Here is a 20210-nt window from a genome sequence, read left to right on the forward strand (position 1 = left end):
TTTGAAGTTTTCTGAAGTTCTTCCGGTTTAACAAATTCTAAGAGTCATTTGAGTTGATAGATTAGTACTATTCTGCATTAGTTGAAATAATCTACTTAACACTCAATAGCCAATGCTGCCTTTATCATAATTAAAGATGTTTAAGAATACATACCAGATTTTTTGTTTAACTCAAAAGCATTACTAAATTATTTATGGCATAATTGCTTTATAGTCTTGATGTGCATTTGATAACATTACCTGTGTTTGTTTCTTTTTAGACTGGCAGAGGTGCAAGGAATGTGCCAAACATCTTAGATGATATCATTGCATCAGTAGTAGAAAATAAGATCCCACCAAGTAAAACTCTTAAGCTAAGTGGAAAAGAAGAAACAAAAGAGAATGACCAAGGAGGAATTAAAAATCTCAATTTAGATGAGGTTAGCAAAACTCATGCTGCAATTCCACATTCTTGGCTCTGTGATGGGCGCCTGTTATGGCTACAAGATCCGAGAAACCACAGAAACTGGAGGATATTCAGGGAATGCTGGAGACGAGAACAGGTCAGCATAAAATCAGAAAATTATTGTGAATGGATAGATAATGCTTTGGATTTGTAATTGTTTGATGGCTTAACTCTAGTATTATGAGACCATTAAAACCATGCTAATGTGCTACTAAATGAAAATACTCATTGATGTTTGAGAATTGTTCCCTGCTCTTTCCTAACAACAGTTATTTAGATAAATGAACATGATATAATATAAACTTACCACAAACAATACTCTATTTGTGTTGATTAATTGCCTCCAAAGTATTTTTGATATGTTTATTTAAAAATCTTGTTCCTTTTCCCTTCTGCCCTCCCTGTGCTTTATTTAAACCAAATATTGTGATCTGTTTCAGCCTGTTTTGGTGTCGAGTGTGCACAAAAATCTAAATTCCAACATATGGAAACCTGAAAGTTTTAGGCAAGAATTTGGAGAGCAGAAGGGTGACCTCATTAACTGCAAAGATGGTACTTTAATTTCCAATATCAAAATCCAAGACTTCTGGGATGGTTTTGAAGATTCAGCAAGTACGTATTTTTCATATGACTGGGTTATTGCCACTATGTAAGCTGAAATGATCATTGGCCAGAATACTGCTGATTTAGAATCTTGGTATTGCTTGGCACAACTATTTCATGGTTAATAATTCATGGGGGGAAATATAAATTACATATTCAAACATCATTTAAACATCTTTACAAGGCCAGTATAATTCATCCTCTAAGTTTGTACATTTGCTTATCTTTCCATTCTATCTTTATAGAACGATTGAAGACCAAGACTGGTGAAGTTATGTTACTGAAGCTGAAGGATTGGCTTTCTGGCGAAGAGTTAAGAACCATGATGCCTTCAAGGTAAAAGATAACATACAGTTAAAAATGAATGTGTGTTGTGTTTTCTTTTTAATTGGCCTTATTGGCTGAAACGCTGCTTTGAATTATGTACAAACATACCATTCTCCAAAAGAGTGCGTGACAAATATATTCCTAGACCTCTGTCCATACCACTGGATCAGGAAAAGGCCCACCAGTCAAATTCTCCCTCCATCTCTCCTTTTATCGAGAACAATATCTAGTATTTTGAATCCACTTATCCTATCTACTTCAGTTGCCTTTCCTGGTAATTATTTCACTAATCAAATGGTTGTGACTAAATTCCCTATTTATTTCTGTTCTAATTCTTTCCCCAAGTTTTTTTTTAACCATGGCTAATACCATCTTTATCCTAATTTTTCCATCATAATTTTGGAAACTTATTAAGTCGCCTTAAGTGTATTTTCCAGTGAATAACTATTATTAAAGATCTATAAATCTGATATTTACACCTCAAACATTATTTTCTTTTAGGTATGATGATTTAATGAGAAATTTACCACTGCCAGAGTATTGTGATCCAGAAGGAAATCTGAATTTAGCTTCCCGGTTACCAAATTTCTTTGTGCGGCCAGATTTAGGGCCCAGATTGAACTGTGCATTTGGTATGTATAAAACACATTGTTTTATCAAAAATAATATCTGTTTTTATATGGATGGAAAAGACTAATTTGTAAATAATTAAATCACAGGACAGACCACAGCTAAAGACTATGGAACTACCAACCTCCACCTAGATATTGCCGACGTTGTCAATATTCTTGTCTATGTTAGTGTACCAAAAGGAAGTGGCAACAGTCATAAAACAGGTAAAGTTTTTAAAGTTTTATCTAGATGCTTTAATAATGCAAGTATTATTATTACTATTATTATCCAAATCAGTTGACTTTTAGGATTTATGAAGTTTGTAGCTGTTTTATCAATCTATAATTTAGACTGAAGCTATTAAAATTACAGTAACCAAAAATTACAGAACTGGTGTCTATCATGGCAGTAAAACTATATTTTAGCGTGGAAATAGAAGTTTCTGTATTTTAAAGGCCATCGTAAAAGAACAAGACTGTACGAATACTTGAAAAATTTATGAAAAGTAACTGACAATGTTTACAGAATTTACCTTCTGTTTACCTTGGAGCTTACCTCCCTCCCTCCCTCCACCGACCCCCCACCCCACACACACACACACACACACACACACACAGCACAGAAATTCAATGTTAGTAAATTGAAAACATGGAAACAAAAAACCTTAGCTTGATATGTATCGAAATGTTTATTACCATAAATTCTAGGGCCATCGGCAGATAAAACTTGATATTTATAAAATCAAATCGGGAAGCACAAGTGTAAATGAACAAGAGTAAAATAGTATTCTGATAAACCAAATAAAATTAAATATCTTCTACAAGATCAAATAATTTTAGATCAACTTTTGACATTTGTATTTATAGTATTAGTTGCTGGATGTAAGTTTTTGAATATTAGTTTCAAGATCATGATCAATTATGGTAAACTAAAATTATATAACTAACAGGCTATGATTAAACTTAAACTTGTCCAGATTCTGGACTGCAGCATTAACAATGGTGGACTTGTATTTTTCAGCCATTTGGAAGAGAATTGAGGAAGAAGAAATGGATGAAAATACAAAGAAAAGGTTGAAGGACTGTGGTGAAATCCCAGGTGCTTTATGGCATATTTACTCAGCCAACGATGCAAAGAAAATAAGGGAGCTTCTACAAAAGGTGAGACGCTAGTTTATGACATTTATAGAAATTAACTGTTACCAAATATGCCATTACCTTCAGTGGATGATTTTTAAAATAATTTAAACCAATTAAACTCTTGTAGTTATCTGCATCAGTGGAGCATTTTAAACTGGGACACATAGATGGTTGTGTCTCGAGTGATGTAGGTAGAAAAGTCTACCTCTTTGACGACATCTATGGTCAACTCCTCTCACCCTTTTCCAACCTTGCTACTGTGCAGTCCTCCAAAACTATCCTGACACTATGATGGGCAATATATAAAAACAAATTATTGTTGTTGTACAAATTAAATTTTAATTGGTTTTAATTAAAATAAAGGAACAGAAAATACTGAGACTTCTTAAGCATAGATGCCAAGAAGTATTTACTTTCTCAGAAGTTAACAAACGATTGGAATTAGTTACCAGAAACTGGAGGCTGAGGCCAGAAAACTGGCTCATTTAAGATTAGGAAGATGGTAGAGTTTGTATTTTGGAGAGATGAGAACAAGGGGCTGAAGGGACTTTCAAAACTCTGTTGTTGTGATGTCTGATTAAATATTGTATCTTTACTAGCAGATACTTTTTATTTTAGTATTATCTATGTGGAGTCCTGTAGCTCAGTGGTTAGAGCACTCGCTTTGCAAGTGAGAGACCTGAGTTCAATTCCAGGCAGAGGGCGAAACCTTGGGCAAGTTTCCTTACTCCACACGCCTAATAATAATCCCTCCAAAACCAAAACCAATAATAAATTGGTCATTTTCAATCTACGACTGTTTGTGGGACATTGCTGTGCGCAATTGGCTGCTGCGTTCGCCCATAAATATACAGTCAATTCACTTTACAGTATGTTCTGTGAAGCGCTTTGGGACATCCTCCTGACGTGAAAAGCGCTATATCAAATACAAGGATTATTATTATTAGTTTCAAGCAATCAAGTAATCATTTCTTATGGAATGTGCTGCAACCCAAAATCATTTTCTTTCCACTGGAAAGATTAATAATTGAGACACCGGTTTATAGCTATGTAGATATGCAACGCATGAATAATGAAAAATTGTTCCATTTTTTGTGCCTCTCTCACAAAGGAACGGGGCCAAGAATCAGTTGAACGTGATCCAATCCGTGATCAGAGCTGCTATTTGAACAAGAAATTGCGTTGGAAGCTTTATGAAGAATATAGAATACAGAGTTGGACCATCTTTCAGTTCTTAGGTGATGCAATCTTCATACCAGCAGGGGCGTTGCGTCAGGTAAAGCATGATGTTTTAGAGCTGACTATTTCAGTTTCATTTGTCCTGTTTGTTCATCCTTTGAGAGTGCAATTGATGTGCACCATCTTCCAGCATAAGTCTCGCACAAAAGATCACAAGAGAATTGGAATGAAGGAAGTCCTTTGATCCATTTGATCAAAGAATATCATCCTGACTATTTTCCCATTACAGAATTAAACTATTTATTAAATAAATAGCATCATCCACCCTTTTTGGTAACCCGATCCAACCATTAATTACTTTATATTTTTCCTTCTTCCTGTTATTTTCTTCCTCTTTGTTTTTTGAAATATTACTTTATTTCCCTGTGAATTTAAATATTATATGCAAGGTGTTTTAGTCAATATTCCTCCCTAATCCAAATTAATTTCCAAAAAATAAAATTAATTTGATTCCTAATTGTTCTTGGGATGTGCAGATTGACTCCCAAGTTTCCAATTTAGCAGTGTTTTATATAAAATTAAATATTTATTTCCAGACCTCATTTTTTTTATTTGAGTCATTTATTGAGTCATCTCTTAAACTCCTTGTCTCAATCCCTCTGCCTCACCTCTTCTCCATCTATCTTTAAATCCTACCCGAAGACCTAAAATGTCAAAGCCTTAATACCTTGATACCATTTTAACATAACACATCTAAAGTACTGATTGTGGCCATGCACGTTTTATTTGCTTTTCGATTCTTTTCAAAATTTATGATAAACTATTAAATCATTATGTATTTTGCGTTCATTGAACAAGGATTGATTGCTCTGTTTTGCAGGTGCAAAATATTTACAATTGTATTCAAGTCTCTGAAGAATTTGTGTCACCAGAACATGTAGTACACTCTTTCCATCTTACCCAGGAACTGAGACATCAATCAAACCAAGAGATTAATTATGAGGATAAACTGCAGGTATGGATTTGAACCAGGCCAGCTTCCACTACGTGGAATAAAATTCCTGCTTCTTGAACATGCAGTGCCTCCTGCAATGAGACAGTGAGCCAATGGTTCTACTTGTACAGGCTATATAAATACTTAAATAATATGCATAATTTTTTTTACAATTTTTAGAGAGGAAATCTTCCAAGAAAGTAAGTGTGCAAAAGTTCAGTAGTAAGCATAGAAACAGAGAAACAGGAGTAAGGCATTCAGCCCATTGAACCTGTTCTGCCATTCCCTAAGATAAAGGCTGATCTGTACCTGAACTCCAATTAACTGCCTTTGCCCCATGTCCCTTGATACCCGGACCTAACAAATATCTATCCATCTCAGTCATGAGCTCAGCGCTCAGCCCACGAGGGTCTCATTGTTGTTGCTTTGTGGATTTGTCATTGCACATTGGAAGTTTTTTTTATATTCTCAGCACCGTTCAAAGGTATCTCCTGCCACAATCCAAACAATTTTCTATGACTTGAACCACAAGAACATTGTTTGTAATTAGAGCTCTTGACTTCCAAGATATAAAAAAAACATGCATATTGTTATTTTAAAGCCATGATTACAGTCAAAAATAATTCAGTTTAATGGCACAGAAGTGGAGGCAGAGAAAATGTTGCTTTTGGTGCATACATCTTTTTTTACTAGTTTGTTGCTCACAGTGCAACATCACCACCTGTTGGTGATAAACTACTTCTGTGAAGTATTCCTCTTCACGGTATTTTAAATGTTAAATTAGAAAGTGTTGAAAATTTAAGAGAAGAAAATTACTAGATTGTAATAATATTTTTATTATTTTTGAGGAGGTGGGTAGGTGACCTATTCACAAGCCTCTGCAGAAGCTAGTCGGTGGGAAGCAAATTATTTTCTTTTCAACTTTTTAATCATATCTTATGGATTATTGTTGTGTAGCGTATTTTTCAGCAAAGCAGTTTCTATAACTCAAATTTGTGTAATTGTAATTCTGTATGAAAAGTATAATTTTATTATATACAAAATATAAAACTTATTTTGTGGACAGTAATTCATTCTGTTAATATTTTCATTTCTTTGCAGGTAAAAAATATAATTTACCATTCAATTAAAGATGCTGTGGTAACCCTGAAGATGCATGAAGAAAAGATGTCAAATGCACAAAATTCTTAATATTTTTGCAGTTTCATGATTCTACAACGCTGACCATATTAAGACAAATATAGCTGTTACATAGTCACTGTTCAAAACCACAAATCTATAGTGCCAAGGAAATTTCAAATGATGTCATTGGAAGTCATGGCTGTTGTATTAAATTACCCAATCTCAAATTAATGCGATTACAAAGAAAATAATTTTAGCTTATGATAATCTACAGGAAAATAGCACCGTGTTGTTCCATGTATTATATTGTACATTGTGAAAATGACAGATATATTTATTTTTCAAAACAAAATGCTACAAAATTTTATGCCATATTATAGATCAATGTGACTTGTACAGTTTAGTTTGCTACAATTAATATTTTTCACTACATTGAGACAGTTACTGTGAGAAGGTAAACACAGCTACCATCTATGCCTAATTCTTTTATTGGTGAAGCGCACAGCTGTTCATGTCATATCTTAACACGCTGACAAATAACTAAACATTCTGAAGATCCACATAATACAGAAATGACAATGGATATATTATACAGAGACATCAGCATTTTATTAAGTATTCATTGTAAAATTTAAACATTTACTAAGTTGTAATTTATTCAGAAATATTGTCTTGTTAAATTTGTTATGGTGAACTTTTGGAAGCAAATGACTATTACCAAGAAAGTTAATATTCTGTGTAAATACTTATAAATATATACATTCAATGATGTATTTTTTTAAAACAGTTTGCTTTGGTTTGTTATTAAAGTGCAAGTGTTATATGCTTTGTACATTGGAGTTGAAAAGGGTTTTACATTTTCCATTAAAATAGATTTATCAAATATGTATTTGCTTTTAAATTTGTTGTGTGTGCGCATTATTGTCTGGATGTTTGCCCCATTTGTAGTATCACGTCCAATTTTTGCTAGATGTTTTTTTTTCCCCGTTTCCTTTCAAGAATGCACCAATTGACATTTTCACTACTTGATTAAGTTGTTGTAAAGTGAAGACGGAAAAATCAGCCTATCAAGATCTCCCCAGTCCGTCCACCGGTACCTTATCCAGATCTGAATCTGATCAAACCTGGGTTGGGGGTGCAGCTTGAGCACGTGCCAGATTCGAGACTTGAGATGGATCAGGAAGGCGGTTCAAGCTGGGGAGTTGGGCAGGGAAAGATTGGCAGTTGAGCCTGGGGCTGGGTCAGGGTTGAGGGGGGTGTGGAGAGTGATCCAGAGACTGGCACGGGGTTCCGGGAGTGAGCTACTGTGGTGGTGAGCTCGAGCCGGGAAGCTTGAGCTGCGTAGAGGGTGAGTCGGATGTAGATGGTGGGGAGTTCGTGCCAGGTCGGAGAGGCAGTGTTGCCAGATTGGACGGGTTTACTCCCAGGTGGGCTTATTTTTATTTTAAACGTGCGTTTTATTTTAAATAGGCGGGTGCCTGATTATTGAGCCGGTCTGGGCTAATGTTTGTCATTTGTCATCCTATCCCTAAAACCAACCACCTGCTCCCTTGACCCCATCCCCACTCCACTCCTTATCTCCCAGCTCCATTTTCTTGCCCCACACATCACTGACATCATAAACCTGTCCCTCTCCTCTGGCTCTGTCCCCATTCCATTAAAAACTGCCATCATCACACCCACCCTGAAAAAACCCTCCCTTGATGCGTCGCAGCTATCAAGCTACCGGCCCATCTCCAACCTCCCCTTTCTCTCCAAGGTCTTGGAAAGAGTTGTCGCCTCCCAACTGCGCTCTTTCCTTTCCACCCATTCTCTTTTTGAACCCCTTCAGTCAGGTTTCCGTGCTGCTCATAGCACAGAAACTGCCCTGGTCAAGGTCACCAATGATATCCTGACCATCTGTGACCAGGGCTCCCTCTGTCTCCTCGTCCTCCTCGACCTATCGGCAGCATTCGATACGGTCGACCACGCTATCCTACTCCACCGCTTGTCCTCCCACCTCAACCTTCAAGGCACTGTCCTTGAATGGTTTAGCTCTTACCTTTCCCACCGTCTTCACTTCGTCTCAACGAATGGCTTCTCCTCCACCCCCCGTACTGTCTCATGTGGTGTCCCTCAGGGCTCTGTCCTCGGTCCCCTCCTCTTCACCCTCTATATGCTCCCCCTCGGTGACATCATCCGCAAACATGGGGTTAACTTCCACATGTATGCGGATGACACCCAACTCTACCTTTCCTCCTCTACTCTCAACTCCACGACCACCGATGTCCTGACAGCCTGCCTGTCCGACATCGAGTCCTGGACGAGAGACAACTTTCTTCAGCTCAACGTGCGAAAAACCGAGGCCCTCCTGATTGGCTCACGTCAGCGCCTCCGCACCTCAGGCGCTGACACCATCAGCATCCAAGGCTGCACTCTCCACCTCTCAAAGCCAGTCAGGAACCTCGGCGTTTTGTTCGACCCTGAGCTGTCCTTTCTCCCTCACATCCGCACCACAACTGGCACCGCCTTCCATCACCTCCGGAATATCGCCAGATTACGGCACTACCTCACCCCTCACGCTGCTGAAACCCTGGTTCACGCCTTTGTCACCTCAAGGCTGGACTATGGGAACTCTCTCCTCGCCGGCCTTCCCGGCACCTCCCTCCACAAGCTGCAGGTCATTCAGAACTCTGCAGCTCGTGTACTGTCCCGCACCAGGCTTCGCGACCACATCACTCCCACCCTCGCTCGCCTCCACTGGCTCCCCATCCCCCAGAGGATTGATTTCAAGATCCTCATCCTCACCTACAAGGCCATTCACGGCCTTGCTCCCTCCTACCTCTCCAACCTACTATCCCCCTACCTACCTGCCCGTACCCTCCGTTCCTCTGGCTCCGGTCTGCTCCACGTCCCCCGCCCCAACCGCCCTACCATCGGTGGTCGGGCCTTCAGCCTCTCAGCCCCCAGGCTCTGGAACTCCATCCCCCAGTGCCTTCGCCGCTTCCTCCCTTTCCTCCTTCAAGGCCGGTCTCAAAACCTTTCTCTTTGACCGTGCCTTCAGCTCCCCTCTCGACTCTCTTCCTCCTCCTCGCTCCCTCCCTTCCCTCCCCTCACCCTGACCATTTCCCCCTCCTCTCTCCCTTCCTCCCTCACCCTGACCATTTCCCCCTGCTCGGGTCATGACCCAACTGTGCAGCGCCTTGGGACGTCCTCCTGACGTGAAAGGCGCTCTATAAATGGAATCTTGTTGTTGTTGTTGTTGTTGTGCAGAACTGCAGGTATCACATTTTGGTATATTTTGAATGGTTTCAAAGTCTTAACTATATTTTTAAACTGCTGAAATCTGATCATTCTAATCTTCGACTCCTTTTCCTGTTTAAACGGGTTCACGATTTGTCGCCACTCTTCCCAGTCCACTGCACAGTTGAGAACTATCACACATAAATAAGAACATAAATGATCTGAATTGCCCACCGGCTCTGTCTCAGCTGCTGACCCTGTGATGGTTTGGAATTGGTTTGCCTTCTAGACCAGCTGCTATCAAAACACAGTAAGCCCGAGTTAGCCAAGCAGATAGGGTGAGCAGAGAAGAAAGTAGGAACAATATACTCAGATACAAGAGAGTAGAACAAGAGGACTTAACTCATGGTATTCAGTGACTTAAGCAGTGTATCAGTTGAACTTAATGGAGTGTTTTTTACATCATTCCCTTCATCCCAAATTTAAGACGAGCGACACAGAGCAATTTCAGAACAATTACCAGAAGGTAATTCCTTACCTGGAGAGTAATTAATGACTAGATGTTATTAGAAAGGGTGATTGAAGTCAGGAAATGACCTAGTTTTTGAAAAAACAACTTGATACTGTGATGCGAAGACAGGAGAATAGGGTATTCTGGAAACATGAGATCAAATGGGCTGAAGGGACCTCTATATCCTGTGATTACTTCCCTGATCTGTCATATATTTTCATTATTTGGGTTCAAGTAGGGTTTTAGCCCATGATATTGAGAAAATTGATTTTGTCTCCAATGATTCAAGACTCATGATATTCAGTGACTATGCAGTGTATCATTTCAACGTAATGGAGTATGTTTTACATCATTTCCTTCAACCCAAATTAATACTTGCTTTGTTCTATTGCAGACTTATAAGCTTTGCTCTAGCATGTCTCCATTGAAAATCAGCCAGATGGACTAGACTATTCAATAGTGCACAGAAATCTTCCATTTTGGCTGTGCAATTTCTCTTCCCTTCTCCAGACTAATTTGTTTTGAAAAGAAAGTTTATGGGGAATACTTTCTGTTGGAAGTTTTTGTTTCCCACCTCTATCAGTAAATAACTCAAATGTATTTTACGTTTATAATATTGGTTTCCTAGTTTTGTATAGATGCTTGGTGATTCACTTAAGCATAAGAGATGAATTCTTCCATCTCTGTTCATTTCAATATAGCCTAGTGCTTCAGATTGGTCTGGGAAATACTCTCAAGTTGTCTACCCTGGAAAAAACACATGCTGGTAACTATACAGCAGTGTCAGTCAGCTAGAAATCAATAGCCTTGTGTTTATTCAGCTTCATCATTGAATATGCAGTTTTATTCATTAACTGTCACATTGCTTCTAATCTCCACCAGAGGTCAGTAATTCACTGTATCTTCCTCATCATGTCTTGAGATAAATACTCCCAAGGAGATTTTTTTAATTTTGATTGTTTAAACTTCTTTATAGAAGTTCAAGCAGTCAAACATAATTTTAATTGTATAGGTAATGTAATTGCATATTTCTGCTTCCGACTACGGTAAATTCCTGTCTCAACTTGTCACCACTGAAGTCAGAATGCTGTTGATATCCTGGATGCATTTTTTAAATGTATTTATACATGTATGCCTAACTCCTGATAATTTGTCACTTGGCCCTTGGAGTTATGAGTTATCTGGAGTTTATTGTAATCTAGGTTTGTCCAACACACTAGTGCAAAGCGTTAGTGCACCAATACTCTTTATTGGACTCTCATTTTAGTTGGCTCATCCAACAAGTTTGGTGCTTTGAAATTTCAATTTGAGCCTCAGACCAATATTTAAACTCACCAGCAAAGACATTCCAGAGGAAAGAGACATTATCGAAGGACCTGTTTACCAGATCAGATGGATTTTAAAGATGGTATTGGACTATTTCAAAGAGGAAGGATATCTTCATTTGTCCTGATTATTCTTCCCTCATTCCAAATTCATCATACTAGATGAATTGTTCATCTCATTAGCCATCCTTAAATCATAAGTTGTCTGTTGAAAAGATGTAATTGAAGTATGAAATCTTGTGGTTAATATGTGAAATAGAAATTTTCTATGAAATACTTAGATGCTACTTATTATTTGTGGGTAAAATAGCAAATTCATACACAGCAATGATCAATTTAGCTGGAAGATTATTGGACAGTCCTCACTTCTCTTTTTGAATAAAGAGATTATTGTCCCTCTCAACAGGCAGAAGGGTGACTAACAGTACAGTGCTCCCCCAACCAATACACGTTCTGACCCAGAGGTGCAAATGATATCAACTGAGCCAAGCTGACACTTGAGGGCAGAAGTAATTAGACAAGACAATCAGCTGTCCTGGATTTCCAGATAATACTAATCTTTCAGAAAGCTGGTGTGCTTGAGTATCAAATCACATTTATAATGCTCTGGTGCAATTTATTTAGAAATCTGAATGCAGAAATGGGTACAAAAAAATGTTATTGTGCAATTTACTTGAGTTGAATACAGAAATAGTAATTGTGAAAAGCATGTTGCAAGGATTGCTCTTTTAATTATTCAATCTGCAAATCAAATACTGACACTAATGTTTTCCATTCATGCAGCAACAAAAAATTATAATTCATTTTTAGACAATTCATCACACAGAATACAGTAATTTTTAGATTTACACAAAACAATTTAAAAAAATGTTTACAATGATGAACCCCGATTACTGTGTTATGTAAACTGATCGATCATTGAAAAACAAAATTGCTCATTTGGTTCCCTCTTCATACAATACAAACTTGTGTAATGTTCCTGATTGGCTTTTAAATTTGCATCACATTTAGAACTCAATGAGTGGCACAGACTGATTAATGGAGGTGAGTACCTGAATGTAAACAGTGCCTCAAACCATCTGAACTAGCAGGTCATATAGTATATGTATACAATCATCTGGCACTAATTGTATCATACATTACAGGAACATTAACTGCTATTCTGAGGCACTGTACAATTTAATAATTAAAACTGGTATCTTTTCCAAGTATGCTCCCTATAGTTTGTCCCTTTTTGAGGTTTCCGTTTGGTTGTCCAATAGTTCTTTCAGGTTAGGTGCAACCTCAGGAAGTTCCAAAGGGGGGAGATCAGCCAATGAAATATCCTGAGCTGGCATTTCCAAAGGAGGAAGATTAGGTATTGGAATGTCCTTTGCTTTCCCAGCATTGGTGGTTTTATCTGGTGTCTGACTCAGACACCATAATTCAGACTTCACAAAGTCTGCAGCTACATCCACTTCCTTCTCTGATGGGAATTTCCTAAGTCTTGCATTCTCTGCCTTCAGCTGCCTATTCTCCTTCTTTAGTCTCTCATTCTCAGCTACAAGTAGATCAACAAGTCTTTTTAGCTCTGCAATTTTCATTTCTTGTTCCTCTATCCTTGTCTTGTCATCCTTCGGAGCTTTACTCCCTGTACAAGTCTTTAAAGGCATTTCCTTTTTCTCTAGCAGAAAGAGAAGTGTATCTGGTTCTCGATCACATGAGTTTCGAATTTGCCTCAGATATTCATCTCGATCAGAGCTACTCATTTCCACGCTTGTGGAAAGTGTTTTTTGACTATCAGGTTCATCAAAGGAGGGTTTAACAGATAACTGGGATTCAACCTCCTTGTCTACTGTTGTCATGTGTATCTGAGCCCTTAGCTTTTCTTCCCTCTTGGCCCGCTTCCATCTCTCCTCAATTAGGAGTTGATGCTTGATATGGCTGTCCCGTTGTAGCTTCAATGATAATAATGCCTGTAGATTAAAAGTATAATATTTTATTAGCATCAAACAGACATTAATTGATTAGATCAATATAAATCATATTAATGTGCAACAAATATAGTAAATAATGCAATGCTAACATGACCTGGTGGCTTTTTACTTAACTGTAATCCAGAGACCCTGCTTAACCCCCTCGACCTGTAATTTGACATCGAACAAGTATAATTTCTAGGTGTATGATTAGGTGGATAGCAGATACCAGGAACTTCCTGCGAGCTTCCTGATGAGGAGCTTAACATGAAATACACAAGTGCATTGCCATCATCTTCCTGTCCACATCTCCGCACACACTGTGTGACCTGTTGGAGATGCAGAACTTGAGCAGCAATAACTTAACTTTCCTCGTACTAATAATGATGAATACCAAGCCTTGCATGTAGGAATGTGGTTCCCAAACCTAAATTCCAGGTAATACCTTCCAGCAGCTGTTATCCCAAGCCTCAGAGTTTTCTCATCAGCTATTCAATGTACACCTGCATTTGGCTTTTACACTGTGTAGGGACCTTTACACAGTCAGTCGGCTTCATAACCAGTACTGGAATTGAACCCCTAGTTAACTACCTTTGATATTCCAGCGGTCCAATACTGCTTACTGAATGTCAACTGCTTAATCTAGGTCCTCATTTGAGGCTTTGGCAAATAGACATACCAGCTATGAAGCAGACTTTGCTTCCAGGATGCTCAGCAATAGATCAGTGTAGGTTGCAGCCCTGCCTCCCTGAAGCCAGTTCCCCTTTTTAATCGCAAATGCACCTCACTGAACTCACAAACAGGTAGAAGGAAAATGTTCTACCTCATGACCAAGATCTTGGTACCACGCCACACATCATTTCTGTTCCAATTTTAATCGGACTGTTAGGAATGTACAAGGACTGCCTAGCCAAACATGGCTATAGATTTACATTTGTTAGGAGATGCAGAAAACTGAAGTACAAACCATTGTTTTAAATAAAAATAACCGATTGATTGTGGGAGCTAGCAATGCACAAGCATAACAGATTGAATGGCTTCTTTTTGTGCTCATTTCTAGAACTAGAGAACTAAAAGTTCCAGTACAGATTTTATCAAACTAATTAGCAACTGAATGTTGCATAATCAATTCTATTCATATTATATTAATATTCATATAGACCTATTGTGACAACTAAGTGAGAGTATGGTGTGGTACTGATCTATGCAAACTAGACCTGGTTTGTGCTGTGCTTTGCTGATCTCAGGGGGAAACAGTATGAATGCTATATTGGGCATTCATGTTCTACAAGATGAGTAAATAAGATCAGTTTGTACTCTTCATATCCAGTAATTCCTGCTTAAAAGTTTGTGCATGAATATTGACAAGAGTACAGGATATGGCTTATGTATTATGATTCCTCACTGCTCAAGTATCAAGAATGGAAAATTGTATTTAAAGGGCTGGCAACACCCAAACAATCATATTCTTGTCAACAGAGAAGGGGAGCAAACTAAAGAAACCAGATGAGCACATGGTTTAGAAGCTACAGTGTGCCACAGAATTACAATGTACTATATATACACACATTGGCTCAGTGCTACTTTAAGGATGCAGCTGTTTTGCAGTTTCAGCACTGAACATCACAAAGTGCATTCTGTTAGTCAATACATTCCTCGCACAATGCATACCTGTTCTGACTGTGTTAGTTTCATGGCTTCCCCAAGGTGGTCTGAAAAGAAGAAAAAAACAATCAGTTAACCATATATGACAGTATATAAAGTACCCTTACTCAACAACAATCTGACCGAGTTCCCAAAGTAGTATTCCATATAGACAAGCCCCAACAAGTATCAAACCAAAAGGACAAAGATTTCCAGATAACAAAATGGTGGAATACTGATTCAGACCATGGTAATTGATCAGCTTCACAATAGGAATAAGTATTTTAGAATAGAATACTGAACCAGGCTTACAAATTGGGTCAACTAATGACGTTTTACTGAAGTACATAATTTGTAGTATTCTCTTGTCAAATGCAATGGGTATTGCACACTTGTATCTTCTGTTCATAAATGCAAGGATTCCTTATGTAAAATACTATGAGAGCAGGGAGTGCTAAATAACATCATGTGAACCCCTCACCAGAGTCCAAAGACAATTTTAAAAATCCTGCAAGACTGCAGTGAGTTAGCCAGCCCCAGGCAGGGTTGCAATTGGCACATCCTGCCTAGCCGAAGAAAGTAGGGGTGGAAGTTAATGGTCAGGGTTTCTGAACCAGTTTTCTGTCTTGTGACTCCTGTTGAAAATGCACATGTACAAGACTGGGCTCAGCTGTGATAACTCTCACGTGGTTGAATAACTTCCAAGAACTATCAGACAGCTGGTTCCAACTATGGAATCAAACAAAGATTTATTAATTTCATCTGGATTTTAAATGTAACTATCAATGAAGAAACCTTACAGTCATTGACTGAAGGATTGAAACTGAGCTGAATGTCACTTTTATAATAAATTCATTAGTCCTTTATTAATTTGTTTTCAATGCTGCTCAAGTTTAAGTCGTGTTATCTGGGTGTAGTTACTATCTCTCACTCAAGTGGGTCATTTATGATCAGTTAAATTTTGTAACAATTCATGGTACCACATATACATGTGTTGGTCAACTTTCTGCTTTAAAAAAAATTGTAAATGCTACAAGGATAGAAGAGAAATATAAATGAACCTGAAAAAGTGCAATAAACCAGATTTTCTGCTTTTAAATAAATTGTTATATCTTTTCCCACATGTCTAAATGAAACAATGGCTTGCTAATTAATTGGAATTGCTAACAGTTTCTTCAAAAATAATTTCTCCCTCTGCAGTATTTTCAGCAGTAAAACAGTTTGCTGAACACACCATTAAACATTTACGTCTGATTAAAAATAGTAGCAATCGAACGTAACAAATGTAGGTCCTGAAAATATACGTAAATTAATGTTTTTCTGTAAAATACATATCTAATGCATATGACTCAAAGTCCCATCTATCCCTGTAGTTTATCAATAATTGTTATTAACTTTGCAGTTTTCAAAAAACATTTATCTGGTTACTATAATGGGGCAGTATTGTACTTTACAGTGTGTTCTGTGAAGCGCTTTGGGACGTCCTCCCGACGTGAAAAGCGCTATATCAAATGCAAGGATTATTATTATTATTATTATTGGCCTTTAGCTCCATCACCTTCTCTGAGTCCCACAGATTTGAAATTTAAGAGGAGAGATTAATTACAACAGAAATCTCCTGGGCCTTTATAATTGTTTCTCTGTAAACAACCAATAAGGACATTGAACAGACCACAAGCCAATTTCCCTCCACCTGAGTGTCACATCATTGTTTAACAATGGGGAAGTAAACAGGTGAGATTTAACCAGGAGCCTTAAACCCATCACTAAACATACACATTTGTTGTTTCCTCACATCACTATCTGAAGGTTTCAAATTATTTAAGCATTAGTTTTATACTAAAAAAAGGTTTACCAACCTGCAGCCTTTTCATGGCAAGCAATAGCTTCAGCATACTTTCCTGCTGCAAGCATACGTTCCGCCTTTCTGCTCTGCTGATGAGCCTGAAAGAAATGATGCTTCTTGAAAGAAATAATATCCAAACCACCATGTATCAGCCTGGCTCGGTGATAGCATTCTTGCATTGGAAATTGTGGGTTCGAACCCCACTTTGGGACTTAGAATCATAATATCTGACACTCCGATGCAGTGCGGGAGGTGGGTCGTATTATCAGATGTGGATTTCTTAAGAGACATTAAACCAAAGTCTCCTCTACCTATTCTGGTGAATATTAAAAATGCCATGGCACTATTCGAAAAGAGAAGGGAGATTCTCCAGGTATCCTGACCAACAATCCCCCACATAAAATTGGTCATTAGCTCGGTTTGTGGGACTGCTCAGTTCACCCAAAAAATAGCCCAATCGCCCAAAGTGGATTCACTTTACAGTATATCCTGTGAAGTCCTTTGCGATATATCAACAACTGGATAAGGAATTACACCAAATTATTATAATAATCCTTGCATTTGATATTAGTGCTTTTCACATCTTCTAGATGTCTCAAAGCGCTTCACAGAATATACTGTAAAGTGAATTGACTGTATATTTGTGGGCAAAACGTGGCAGCCAATTGCGCACAGCAGTGTCCCACAAACAGTTTGTGGATTGAAGCGACCAATTTTTTTTGAGGATTATCATCAGGCGTGTAGAATAACAAAACTTGCCCAAGGTTTTGCCCTGCCGGGAATCAAACCCAGGTCTCTCGTTTGCAAGGCAAGTGCTCTAACCACAGAGCTACAGGATTCCACAACCTTTTCTGAGTTTGTTAGAGAAGGATGTGAAGGATTGTCAATTATCATTGTTATAATGGGAATTTGATTATGTATTGACTCTTTATAAAATGAATGTTTAGACAACTATTTTTCCCATTTGGAGCACATCACCCATATCCTATATAATGATATAAAACAATTCTAGCATTAAGTGCCTATGTCATTGAAATGTCTCAAGGCACTTCTGAGAGAATGGCTGTCAAGTGCAGTGACTGAAGGCAAACAGTGCAAGAAATTTGCATGCAGCAACATCCCACAACCACCCATTAGGTAAATGACCAATTTATCTGAGGTATTGTTGGTCAGAAAACCAGGATAAAATCCCTTCTCTTTTTAAATGGTATGATGAAATTCCTATTGCCCACCTGAACAGGCAGACATGATCATAAGATTGTTTTGGATTGGCCCATCCAATCTCATCCTTGCAGAACAAGGATGTTCTAGTGTCTCTCCATCACAACATCAAGCTGCTTTTTATGAGTCCAGTGTTCTGCCACCTGTTCCAGTTGTTGATCAGCCTCTGATCTTGGTGTAGCATCTTGGGATGTCCTCCTGATGTGAACGGCATTGTACATACGTAATTTGTTGTTGTTACCTTCTCATTGCAAGTAACTGTACCTATGTCTACATCTGTAACGCCAACATAGATTTGATGACTGTGGGTATCTTCATTATATCCAGAAATACAAATATGAAATCTAATGGCTCTGCACTTGAAATCGTACTCTGACCAATCTTTAGTCTCTTTTTGTCTCAATCAGATTGGCTCAGTTGGGAGCATTCTCACCTCTGGATCAGGCGGTCAGGCTTTGAGCTCATAGTTGAGGTTGACATTCCAATGCAATATGAATGAGTATTTCGTCAGAGGTGACATACAAAAGTGACACAGTACAGAAACAGGTCTTTCTGCTCAACTTGTCCATCCTGACTGACACCATTAGGGTGAAACATTAAACTATGGTCCTCTCTGTGTGTCTTGCAGGTAAATAATCCAGATACTATTCAAAATGAGAAGGACGTTTCTCTGGCCAACAATCCTTTTAGTTTAATTGGCTAGTCATCTCATGGCTGTTTTAGAGTCCTTGCTGGTGCCATAAAAAAAAACAGTCCCTATGATTTAGCATTTATTTGCTAAACGTTTTAACAAGAAAAAGTACTAAACAGGTAAAGCTACACTTAACAGCGCAAGTTGATTCTTTGTTTTTAATCTTGGTTTTTTTTCCCCCACCCGACTAACCGAGCTCAACACAATCTTCAGAGATGGCCTGGACACTAACCTTAAAAGACTGTAACCCGAAACCCTGCCTCACTTGCCATCCCTCAATCACCGCGAACCGGATTCTCCATTCCAATGGTGAGGTTTGGACGAAGGAAGGCACTCCCCCGAAACGTCAACACCTTTTCCCAGCTGATGTGGCCCCAGCTTTAAACTCCCAGCGTTGTTTTCGCTGCAGATTTCCAACGTCCTCGGGGGAGAGGAGGAGGAGGAGGAGATGGTGGTGGTGGTGGTGGGGGGTGTTTTTTTTTAAAAACAATATCGCTTTCCCCAATGATTTAAAACTTTGTTGAAAGTCAGGCCAACCCCGAATGACAGCCGGCAGGGCTTGGTCAAACGTGATACAGCGTATAACAAAAGAGCCGTTTGAATATTGCCGTTTGAATATGTATTTTTAAATGTAAATGAGGGGGGGGGGCGGACGGGACGTGTGAACCTGGTCACTGGGGGCTATTGCAAAGTTGCGTTGTTTTTGTTGTTGTTGTTGTCGTTGTTGTTGCTTGATTTGCAGAAACCGAGTCTTGTTTAATTGTTTTTATGTAAATGTTGAGACGTCTTCGGTCTGTGATGGGGGCTGCACACCCCCACCTCATCCCCCCACCACACCCCACCCCACCTCCCCGGTACAGGGCAAACAAACAGGAACATTGTGTGGCTCTCAGGAGGTGGGGGCACAATAGAGGGTTATTTATTCACACACACACACACACCCACCCCCACCCCTCCCCACACCCCCCAGCGCCGTTACCCCCATTACCGCTCCTTCTCTTTGTGTCTTCAAACAAAGGAAGAAAACGCGAGGAAGAAGGTTGAGAGAGAAAAAAAAACTTACCAGATTCAATGGACTTTCCATAACGTCCATCGGGTCCTTCCTGACCCAACCGCCGCATCCGACACCTCAGCTCGGTCCCGGCAACATGAGGCTCCCGACAGGGCGTATTCCGCCGGCCAATAGGGCCGGCGCCCGGTTACACCGGGGCCTTGTGTTACAGTTTGAGGCTGTTTCTCCTCGATGGCAGCGGAGGGGGAGGGGGGGGAGGAGGGGGAGCACAGCCACTCTCCGCTTCCTTCCCTCCAGCCCCGGCTGACGACAGCGCCGCGGCCCCTGTTGCGTCGATTGGCTCCGTGACCTTGGACCCCGCG

The 20210-nt window shown here is 39.1% G+C and overlaps 2 protein-coding genes across 2 annotated transcripts in view; one reads left to right on the forward strand and one right to left on the reverse strand.

The window, feature by feature from the left end:
* Positions 1-7304, forward strand: part of jmjd1cb (jumonji domain containing 1Cb) — an 85535-nt gene extending 78231 nt beyond the window's left edge. The window contains exons 18-26 of the mRNA XM_007897239.2: positions 261-542; positions 886-1057; positions 1294-1384; positions 1877-2007; positions 2095-2211; positions 3008-3147; positions 4238-4402; positions 5186-5320; positions 6401-7304. Of these exons, the coding sequence (XP_007895430.2) occupies positions 261-542; positions 886-1057; positions 1294-1384; positions 1877-2007; positions 2095-2211; positions 3008-3147; positions 4238-4402; positions 5186-5320; positions 6401-6490 (1323 nt within the window). The 3' untranslated portion in view covers positions 6491-7304. The remainder of the gene's footprint in view (positions 1-260; positions 543-885; positions 1058-1293; positions 1385-1876; positions 2008-2094; positions 2212-3007; positions 3148-4237; positions 4403-5185; positions 5321-6400) is intronic.
* A 4886-nt stretch (positions 7305-12190) lies between these two features.
* nrbf2b (nuclear receptor binding factor 2b) lies at positions 12191-20183 on the reverse strand. The gene is made up of 4 exons (XM_007897222.2): positions 19900-20183; positions 16938-17022; positions 15106-15146; positions 12191-13434 (listed from the first exon to the last, which is right to left on the reverse strand). The coding sequence occupies exons 1-4, from the start codon at positions 19927-19929 to the stop codon at positions 12697-12699; spliced, it is 894 nt and encodes a 297-aa protein (XP_007895413.1). The 5' UTR covers positions 19930-20183; the 3' UTR covers positions 12191-12696.
* Positions 20184-20210: the final 27 nt, after the last annotated feature.

Source organism: Callorhinchus milii, unplaced genomic scaffold (assembly GCF_018977255.1).
Source record: "Callorhinchus milii isolate IMCB2004 unplaced genomic scaffold, IMCB_Cmil_1.0 Scaffold7, whole genome shotgun sequence".
Taxonomy (NCBI): domain Eukaryota; kingdom Metazoa; phylum Chordata; class Chondrichthyes; order Chimaeriformes; family Callorhinchidae; genus Callorhinchus; species Callorhinchus milii.